At 32.9% G+C, this 10,893-nt stretch overlaps 1 protein-coding gene across 1 annotated transcript; it reads right to left on the bottom strand.

Annotated features, from left to right (window-relative positions):
- Positions 1 to 1,969: 1,969 nt before the first annotated feature.
- On the bottom strand, positions 1,970 to 9,726 carry LOC111366217 (probable alpha-mannosidase At5g13980). The gene is made up of 29 exons (XM_022986924.1): positions 9,369 to 9,726; positions 9,013 to 9,096; positions 8,839 to 8,927; positions 8,304 to 8,478; positions 8,045 to 8,164; positions 7,802 to 7,885; positions 7,644 to 7,715; positions 7,326 to 7,439; positions 7,016 to 7,116; positions 6,813 to 6,906; positions 6,579 to 6,743; positions 6,391 to 6,480; positions 6,188 to 6,253; positions 5,984 to 6,040; positions 5,425 to 5,644; positions 5,196 to 5,323; positions 5,019 to 5,081; positions 4,809 to 4,868; positions 4,667 to 4,738; positions 4,412 to 4,459; positions 4,192 to 4,311; positions 3,957 to 4,022; positions 3,623 to 3,735; positions 3,382 to 3,466; positions 3,144 to 3,254; positions 2,972 to 3,064; positions 2,758 to 2,805; positions 2,521 to 2,586; positions 1,970 to 2,434 (listed from the first exon to the last, which is right to left on the bottom strand). The coding sequence occupies exons 1-29, from the start codon at positions 9,573 to 9,575 to the stop codon at positions 2,237 to 2,239; spliced, it is 3,009 nt and encodes a 1,002-aa protein (XP_022842692.1). The 5' UTR covers positions 9,576 to 9,726; the 3' UTR covers positions 1,970 to 2,236.
- Positions 9,727 to 10,893: the final 1,167 nt, after the last annotated feature.

Here is a 10,893-nt window from a genome sequence, read left to right as displayed (position 1 = left end):
ATTTTACATTTTTTAACAAAATAATATTATAAAATTCATTTTGGCAAAAAAAAAAAAAAAATGGGGCTCAAACAAATATACAACCATACATTAATAAAAAAAAAAAATAGATTTTATTATACTAATGATATATCAATGCCCACACATATACGTATTGATTCACTATTTAAGATATTTCAATTTTAAAAGATTATGAGTTATAATAAATTTAGTGAATTTGTATAGATTTTCATTAAATTCATAAGAATCTCATTAAAATAGTGAAATTTCGAAATCCTTTGTTATATGTATTTTTATTTGAATATATATAAATCTCTTAAAATTCCCCTAATTAAAAACTGATACATCCACGAGTTATCAGAGAGCTAGATTTTAGTAAATTTAAATGAAAATTTTAAAATCTCAGACGACTACCCTAAATTTTAATAGGATTCATTTAAATATCAATCGTGAATGTTTATATTTACAAGTATTTTTACAATTCATTAAAATCTCAATTATGATCACCCTGTAAGTACTGAGTATCAATTATTTAATACATGGGTCATTTAAATAGTAGTAGTGAATATTGAATCCTCCATGCTTTGATAAATTTTTTTGCATGGTATTGACACCACTACTTCACCATTAACCATCATTCTCTATATTCTTGTTATATCATGTGAAAAAAAAGTGATTGTCTTGAGGGGAGAAACCGAGTTGAATCGAGATTAGAAAGGGAATTTTTGGTTTAAAAAATAATAATTTTGTACTTCACTTTATGGACAATCATTATCCCATTGGAAAACATTGGATATTTATGTTCTTTGTTAGAAAAAATGGTTAATGGTTCAACTTTAAACCCAAATTTCAGCGGGATCCACCTTTCAATTAATACGGGACATAGCATATTCACGTTCTACTCCACGAGATGATTAACATGATATATTTATTTATCGAAAACCATTTAAAATTGAATGAAATATTAAGTGTTAAAGTAACCCACATAAACTAAGGATTATGGAAAAATTTGATTTTCCAAACACTTATCCCACATAAGAAAGTTAGGAAACTTTGGTGTAGTTTATAAGGTGGAAGTTTGGTATTGGGTTTGGGCTCCAAGCGTCTTTGGAAGGGGGAAGACCTATATCCTATTGGGTTCGGTCATAAACCCCCGCGCGCATGCCGTCGCCGTCGTCCGACCGACAGGCTCGGCACGGCACGAGTCCGGTTCGGTGCGGGTACGAGTGGACCTTTACAATATATTAACTTTTTAGACAAAATTTATTTAAAATTTTGGGCCAAATTGTAAATAATCAAATTCTTGGGTACAATATGAAATTTAAATTTTGGCTTATTCCAGATATTTTATTTTCTTTTAACAGTTGACTGTTCGACTGTTTACCGACCAAATAGTCGACTGTTAGCCGACTGTTAACGACTTAACAGACACGACTTTTAAAAACAGTATGTCTGTTCGGATTTTTGAGGTTTGTCTGAAACGTGATGACTGTTCGAATGACCACGAACAAGTCTATAAATAGCCAATCTTTCTACCAGAAAATTTACACCATTTTCATTGTAAACTTTCTGTGCTTTGAATCTCATTTCCCTCTCTCTCTCTCTTTCTCGTTCTGATATTGTCTCGAAGTAAAACATACTTTGTTGAGTTCGTTGGAACTCCTGTAGATTGCAGTGCTGCTTTCGTAGGAGACGAAAATTCGTTCTATCCTGGGAAACGATTGCTAGACGCCTTTAGCACCGTTGAAGGCAGTAAATTCGTTTTAAGGAAACATCGTGAAATCGGTGGGCTCGAATTACAATTTTGGATCATGTTGATCTATTATTACATTCAGGTGATTATGTCGGATTGTTTTCGAAGGAGTAACTTCAAACTCCAGAAATAACATTCTTTTGCCAATAACAACTAAATTCTTCACCGAAACTGTTCGAAGAACAATTCAATCACAAATTGATATATAGTTGGCACAATTCAACCACAAATTGATATATAGTTGGCAACATCATTAACTCTTCGAACAATTCAACCACAAATTGATATATAGTTGGCAACATCATTAACTTAATAGATAGTTCCACATTATTTTTTGGTAGAGCATAAAGCCCGTAAAAACTGCTAGAACTGCTTATTACGTTCGAGTCATGTACAATTCGATGCTCTAAAGTCTCACCGATAACTGTTATTCGACCAATCAACTGATGTCAACTTACATCACCTTGTAACTGAGGAGAACTTTTAGTTGAAGTTTATGATGAATGTACGAATTTCCATTGGTGCGAGTTCCACGACCAACTTCACCGGATCGACTGGACGTCCTCTCAACACGTTGTCTTGTTTTCCATTCAAGCCTTCTACTTTCCAAACTAATCTTTTCTTCTCCATTTCTCCTCTTTCTTGATTAGCAGATAAACTCATTTCTGTAACTTTGATCATCTAAACGAGGACATGTGAAGGTTATTTATTATCAATAGAAGATACAAAAGTATAATCACTAACTTATTTGACTTGAAAATACTTACCTTATTCGGAAAAACTCTTTTTAACTCTACGGTTGCCAATATTGAAAAGTCGTTATCCTCTCCAACCTAGGATCAGACCGAAATGATTAATCATAACCAGACAAGCAACATTTTTTCTGAAATGTTTTCATAATAATATCTTTCAGAAAATCAAAACAAATAACTGCACAAAACAGGTTTTTACTGAACATTGGAAGAAAAATGATATTTTCTGGTGTGTGAAGAAGAAGAACGAACCTCGTATAAATGAGCAAACCGGAGTAGGACACTTCCATCTTCAAGCTCCTGAGGTATCGCAACAAAGAGGTAATACTAAAGTCTAAAAGTAAAATTAGTTGATAACTCATAAATGCAACCATCGTTCTACACCGACAGCATATATAGCAATGTGGATTGAATAGTAATGAACTGCATTAAATAAAAAAAAACTGAAGATGCACTGAAGTGTTACCTGGAGAGTTATAATTGCAACATTGTGGGGTAAACTGAAGGATGGATCCATGCCGCAAAATGATGGTACTTGGAAGTTTGTCCAGTTTTCATCCTATAGTTACATGAAAGAAATGTCAAGTTAAACAGAACGATTGCATTAGTAGCAGACAAATTGCAGGTCTTTAAATTACCTGCTCAGTGAAAGCTAAAACAAATGGAGAGTATATCTCCTGTCCAAATGTTCGACGCCACTTGGATCCCTCTCCAAGTGGATCAAATCTTATGAAGTACTTCCCTTGGACCTGCAAGAAAGTAAGGATGCTATTTAATCTAATTAGATATAGCCTCAGAAGTACACTGCAAAATAAAGGCAGCAGATTTTGGCACCCACATCTAGTTTAATTTTAGATTTTTTACTAGACATCATACCGTTAAACCTGTGCAATTATCAAGAACACAAACTGTTTCATTTAAAGCCTCATCAACACCTCTGCCATCATCATAGATCAATCTCCTATAAAACAAGGGGCCTCACGTCATTTATCTCAAACCTGTTGGTTGTCTCTCGACCAGTATATATACAAATATCAAAGGAAGGAAATTAAATTTCAATTTAGAGAAAAAAAAATTAATAATAAAATAAAAAAACACTAAAGAAGATTAGAACAACCTATGGAGCATTAACTCCACTTGGCCATCAACAATGCTTGAACCTCCCACAGATCTATCCACCAAGATTGAGAGCTCCGTGGTCCTATCTTTCATGAAAATTCCAAGATTGATCTGAAAGAAACATCGACTGAATTTTCATTTCTGAAGCCAAAAATATTCAATCACTCTGGAGATACATACTAAGTCCACAATAAAGGAGAATACTTCGTCATCTTTGAAGTTCAGAAAAATAAACTCGTCCAGTCTCCAGTTAGTTGAATAAGCAGAGCGATTTATGAAAAATCCTTTTCTTAAGAAAAAAATCTACTAACTTCAGATCTAACTCAACATACTGGATAATAGTTTCCAGCAACAGGTTGGTTCACTTGAAGGTCCCAATCAGCTCTATAGTCTCGAATCTGCAAGATAGCAATATACTTGTCATACGACAATGCTTACAATTTACCAGATAAATTAAAATGGACAGATGGTCCATGATAAGGATGAAATATGCTGACCAAAATCTCATGTTGCAAGTAACAACATTCTTCATTACCATCAGACATAGAAGTAGTGTGTGCAACATACCCGTTCAAGAAAATCACGTCCATTAGAATCTGTGTAAAATGTTTTGTTGTTTTGTAACGTGGTTGATATCTGAGATACAACTTCTTTGCTAACTCCATCATCAATGGGTATGGGGCCCACCTGCAATTTGGGAAGATTTATGGAAGCCGCTCCAATAATGGCATTTCTAGCTATATTTATTTTCAAATCTCCAGGGACAAATGAAGTAAGATTGACTTACGGTAAATTCAACCTCAACGTGATCCTTCTCCTTGTAGACTCTCGTAATCTACCTTACACGAGTTACAATCAATGATGAGAAAACACTTCCAAAATTATTCATGGTACATACAGGTTGAAAGTAATGATTGAAATGTAAGCACTGTGATATCCATGAACCTGACAAAATCTTCTTTCTGACTTAAATTCTATGACATGACTCTTATTCCAAATGAGCTAAAATAAATAATATTAAATTAATGTATCTGGCAATTACCTGATATATCCATGAACTAATTCTTTGATGGACTTCATCAAAGAGTGGTCCCCGAAGAACTGTAAGTGGAATCTGCAATGTCTTTGATCATTAAATTGGATGTAATGCATCAAATACTTAACTTTAATGGAAAATTGTCTACCTTTTTAGACTGTATTGGGAATGAGGTACCATTTGGGCGAAAAATGTATGCTCCAGTGGCCTTCAACAAGTAAATATAATAGTTAGAAGATAAGTTAAACCATTCTACAAAGGTAAAAATCAAGCAGAAAGAATAACGAAAGCTATGATTTCAACAGAATTCATTTAGGGTCGAACAGAAGAGCTCAAATAAAGAGAAGAGGACCAATACCTGATCTGAATCAAAGCCTACTCCAGCATAGTAACTATATGATTGCCCCATAGAAACTTTAACCTATATTTGTGAAATATACATTTTAGCATATAGGTCATGGTATTAAACAAAAAATTATGCCGATGAGATGAAATGAAATAGGAGAAAAGATGAGGCCCTTCTAGAGTAACATACCGAGTTTCGCTTATTAATATATTGGATAAGTTTTCCATCATTCCCAGAATATATAAGCTTCAAGTTGCCTGGGCCTATTTCTATAGTATCATTTTGTCTTCCATCAGATGCGTAAGATGTTTGCTTCCCTGAAACAGGAGATGCACGTATAACCAGACTTAAAATGGATTTCACCGTACACGATTAACTGAAATCAATGGTTTGAAAATATAAAAATATGGCTAACCACCTGAGATTTTACCACTTGAGATCACATAAGTACTGAAACCCAAAGGTGGTGCAACTGCTTCAAATGCAAGCCAATACATGGGACTAACACTGGGTGATTCGCCCGTATAAGCACTAGCATAGTACTTCCTCACAGCTAATGTGGCATTAACTATAGGAAGAAGCTGTGATACAATTACTTTTCCAGCAGAATCCTGAACAGTTATATTCTCATTGATAACCTGGACATGTAACACGAGTTTAAAAAGTTTTGTGAGCATAAAATTAGGCATTAGTCTATGACATAACTCTGTAAATGATTTTTTATTTTTCAAAGGATAGATGCTTATGCTCTAGAACACGGACTATAACTTGTTTATCGTTTATCAAGCATTTCGTACTGAGATAAATATTTGCTGATTTGATGTCGCATAGATCGGTCTTTTTTTTATAAATAATAACAAATACAATCCAGGAGTAAAGATGCAGAAGATATTAAGTATGAATTAACCCTCCTTTGAAATTAATCTAAATAATTCAACATCGGTAACACATGAAAAAATGTTTTTTAAAGTACTCACAGGAATTCTCACAACATCTGTTCTTGTCCACCCCAAAGAATTGTAGACAACCACCACCTACAGAAAAAGGACATGGTACTTATATACTCCAAATGAAGTAAATTATGTTAGGAAATAACTTTGATATTTTCCCAACAGCTCAGAAATCTTCACTGCTACAGAAAAGGCTTTTACAGCAAATCAACAAAAAATCATTCTACTTACTAGTTTTTTCCCAAGAGACAAATCAACTTCTGTTGGAGGACAATAGCTTATGTTCAGAAGTGGACACTGTAAAGGAATGCATAACAATTTCAATGCATCAATAGTTTACTCAAAAATTAACATAAAAGATCAAACTATCTACATCTAGCAAGAGAAAGGGAAAAGAGACAATTTCAGCAGAATGAAAGGTCTCAAATGTTTGCCTGTGTGAATTTTGGAATGGGATTCTTGCATACTGAAGATGGCGATGACTGGGTCATACAACCAAGTGATGCAGCAACAACCTCCTCAGCCTGCAAGTAGTCTTACAGTAAACACATTAATTTGAATAAATAGTGAAGTGATCAGCTTTAGTAATGACTCAGTACTAGGAAATTGGAAAAAATTTCACCTCTTTGTAACCTATTGAAAGCCGTTTAGCATAATCATCGGCAACATGTTGCTTTTCTGTACCAGTAACCGCATCATGATGTTGTGCAATAGCCAAAGCATCAGCTAAAGAGTCAGTCGTGCGTCCTGTAATTCTTCCTCTGAAAAATTCCAATTGCCTTGCTGCCTATTTAGTTATATAAGCAAGTGAGGATCCAAATTATCAAAAAACATATGAAACAGTATTACAACCTACCAAATAGTAGCCACTCATCTTTCTAACATAGCCTTTGAGGGCAGGCCTACTTGTAAAATAACCAGTCCAATAAGCATTGACTCGGTCTGCATATCTGATACACAACATGCATCAACCATTAGCAAACAACTCGAGAACAAAAAATAAATAAACAAAAATAGTGGTGTTTATTGAGTAATACAGTAAAAAAATTTTGGACTTACGGGAAGTAATCTTCAGTTTTAAGAGGCCAGGACTCATTTAAAGCATATTTTGCATCAGTGTATATAGATGGAGTTGAATATAAGGCATTTACACGGCCATCCTACATTGATTGTATGAAAAGTTTATAAAACAAGAAATAGAACTAAACACTAGACCACTAGTAATGAAAAAGAATTGATAGCAATAATAAGGACCGAGCAACTATTCATCAAACATATTGATTTTTTGACAAAATGAGCTCAAACTTCTGTAATAGAGGTAAGTTACCAACCAGCACCAAAAAGAATGTGAAGAATACAAAATACTAACTTGATTAATGTAATGTATGAGTTTGTCCATATTGCGAAACCATGTCTGGGCATATTGATACTTGAAATCTGTTCCCATGGTCCACATTATATGGTTTGAACGGGTAATGTTAGCCTGTGTAACAAACCGAAAATCAACCGACCAAGACAGTTACTTCATATACATTTGAACTTAATTCATTTGAAATAACATTTCCTCAAAATTGAATTAAAAAAGAATATAAAAATATCATTAGACAACACTTCTACAAACAATCAATTAAAAAGGGCTCGAAAAGTTTGCAATGAATTGGAAAAGATTAAAATAAAATCCACACACCTGCGACAATGCAGCAGCTACAAAATCATTAACACGTTCTTGAACGTTGTAGTCAAAGAGGTTAACGTTATCCTTCAGTAGTAAAAGATTTAAGGTATAAGTACTGTGCCAGCAGAAATAGTTCCCAGGCCCAACAACTCATTCATTTAAAACTTTACCTGGACAATCGGCGAATCATCATTGACTTCAAAGTAAAATGTACTTGGTGGTTCGTAGTTATCAGGGAATGCACCAGAAAATATCTAATATGGTGGGTAGCAAAACAAGGTTCAACATTTTGTTCAATGCATGAGAAAAAAGTTAAACAATTTGGCGAGACATAACAATATTCATAAACATTAATATATGTATATATCTTGGTCCAATTATGACATTGAAAATTTTGGCAACGTGGAAATAACCTGAGCAGATGAACCAAGACTCTTAGAACCCTGCCAGATAACCTCAAGACTCTTGTCACCTTTCCTCTTTGCTCTATCTTGGTAGTCAATACGTCCAAAGAAAAGAGAGTCAAATCCAACCTAAACCGTTAATAACCACAATGTGATTATATGACTAAACTCATATAGATTATTTTGCAGAATATGTGACCAGACTTAAACTATGAATAAGAAAACAATGGCTGGACATTAATTAAAGTGGAAAAAGTCATGACTTTACCTCTGCTCCCAGAAGGTAAGCCTGAACAGCAGAATGTCCAAAGGGGTCAATTTGCCAACCAATTCTTGGACTGACATTGAACTCCTTTTTAATAAACCGGTGGCCCAAAGTCGTCTGATCTATCATGTCAATGTAATGTGTTGCCGCCTCATCATGCATGCACATACCACCATTTCTACATTTACATGAACAAATGGATAAAATGAATCACCTATCATAGAACAGTTGAAGGAAGAAAATATATTGTCTTTGACATTCGTATTTACTACATGAGCAATCAATTGAGCCCATGTTCGGCTACTGTATATAATTTGTTTATCGACATATTCCATAGAACCCACAAGTAGTCCTCACTTATCCGCCACTCATTTTTATCTATTTATAATTTAAACCATTTATAGACAACTCCAAAAATGCTATAAATTAGAAACACATACAGGTGGCTCTTTATTCTCGGTGCACAAGCTAATATCATCTAATTTTTCATAATTGTTCATAGAATTCTAAATGTTATTAGCGTAATATTGTATAATACATCATCTCTAGTTGACCCGAGCTGACAAGAGTTCTGACTGTGTTTTGCATTTCTTCACTCTGATCTTCCCACCACCGCTGAAAAAATGCCTGTGTCACAAGCAATTATATCAACGTGCATTCCAAGGGACACTTGACAAACACAAACATATAAGAGAAAGGTCGATAGTTTCACCTGTTCAACATAAATAAACTTTCTGTTTTTATCAGCCAATAGTGCTGGAATCAATGAATCCAGTACGTTCTGAACACACGCTCCCTGCATAATAATAATTAAAAAAAAAACCAGCATTTTCAACTGATGAAATTCAATCAACTTCAAAAATGACACTAAAAAAATCAATATATCCTCATTGACATTTTTCAGTCAACAACGATCTCTTTAATTTTCCAAATAATACAGTAATTCATTTTATGAAAATATCCAGATTAATATGAAATGAAGCTCAGAAGAAATGGAAAAAGTAAAATAGAGCCTATCCCAATCGAAAAATCAATCAATTCATTAATCCATGGGGGAGAATATGTAACCTGTAGAGAGTTATTAGAGCCAACATAATATTGATCAACGGTCTTCAACCACCCAACATCATCATGCGTATGAGGAACCAAGTGAACATTAAGCTTCCCAGGAACAATGCCCTGTGAAGTATTGTAAACCATATACTTGCATTCCGCCACACACAAAACACTCAGAATCACAATCAGAATCATTAAACTAACTGTAGTACTCGCCATAGTGTGAACTGTATACTGCTGAAGCCTGAAGGAGAAACTAATATTTCAGTCAATTCATAGTTCTATGAATACGCAAGAAAAATGGAGAGATGAAGCAAATAAAGGATTACTCGGAGCGTTAACTCCAATGAGTAAAAAAATTGAAATTTTTGTTTGTTACTTATGCAGAATTTTGGTAACTAATAGAAAGCAAAAGTCTTTGTCACGTGAATTTTGAGGATGTTTGGGTAAGATTACTCGTTTTAGATTTTAATAAATTTTAAACGTCTTTCTAGATTAAAACCCGATTTGATTTTCATTTTTATCAAAACACATTTTTCTCTCTCTCTTTTTTTAACCACACATTCTTTATTAAAATAATATTACACGTAAATAAAAAAATTTCCTTGTTTTTCATCCACACATTATCCATCAATCTATTATTTCAAAAATGCAATTTTTCATAAAAATAAGGTTCAAGCACCCTCTAAGATAACATCAATTAAAATTTTAATGATTTTTAGTAAAATTTATAAAAGACTAGGCGTCTCCAATTACAGTTCTAATGAATTTCTTTAAATTTTAAATAATTTTTAATAATTTGTGAATTTATAAGGATTCATTAATAAATGATTTCAAAATATCTGGATAAATTTTGAACTTAAAAATACACAAAATAAGCTATTTTGCAATTTTACGATTTTTGCAGAGGTGTCCTCAACTGAGATTAATGAAATTTTTAAAAGCTTTTTATATTCAAGTATCCTTAATTGTGATTTTAATAAGTTTGATTAAAATCTAGTTGTATCCAATTGAGATTTTAATGACTTTCAATTAATTATTATTTCAAAAATGCAATTTTTCATAAAAATAAGGTTCAAACACCCTCTAAGATAACATCAATTAAAATTTTAATGATTTTTAGTAAAATTTATAAAAGACTAGGCGTCTCCAATTACAGTTCTAATGAATTTCTTTAAATTTTAAATAATTTGTGAATTTATAAGGATTCATTAATAAATGATTTCAAAATATCTGGATAAATTTTGAACTTAAAAATACACAAAATAAGCTATTTTGCAATTTTATGATTTTTGCAGAGGTGTCCTCAACTGAGATTAATGAAATTTTTAAAAGCTTTTTAAATTCAAGTATCCTTAATTGTGATTTTAATAAGTTTGATTAAAATCTAGTTGTATCCAATTGAGATTTTAATGACTTTCAATTAAATTCTTTAAAACTATGATATCATCAATGACCCATGAATTTATAAGAATTTAATTAGTAAAGGACTTCAAAAGATTTGTATGAATTTCAATCTTAAAAAATACACATAAGA

Source organism: Olea europaea, chromosome 17 (assembly GCF_002742605.1).
Source record: "Olea europaea var. sylvestris chromosome 17, O_europaea_v1, whole genome shotgun sequence".
NCBI classification, from domain to species: Eukaryota; Viridiplantae; Streptophyta; class Magnoliopsida; order Lamiales; family Oleaceae; genus Olea; species Olea europaea.
The sequence above is the reverse complement of the archived record's forward strand: the minus strand, read 5'-3'. Positions and strand labels throughout refer to the sequence as shown.

Excerpts from the sequence above, each read along its gene's own strand:
- LOC111366217 (XM_022986924.1), bottom strand. The coding sequence starts at position 9,575 with ATGGCGAGTACTACAGTTAGTTTAATGATTCTGATTGTGATTCTGAGT. Across the intron at positions 8,165-8,303 it reads CTTACCTTCTGGGAGCAGAG|GTTGGATTTGACTCTCTTTT; the intron begins GTAAAGTCATGA and ends TTAACGGTTTAG. Across the intron at positions 4,312-4,411 it reads ACGTTGAGGTTGAATTTACC|GTGGGCCCCATACCCATTGA; the intron begins GTAAGTCAATCT and ends CCCAAATTGCAG.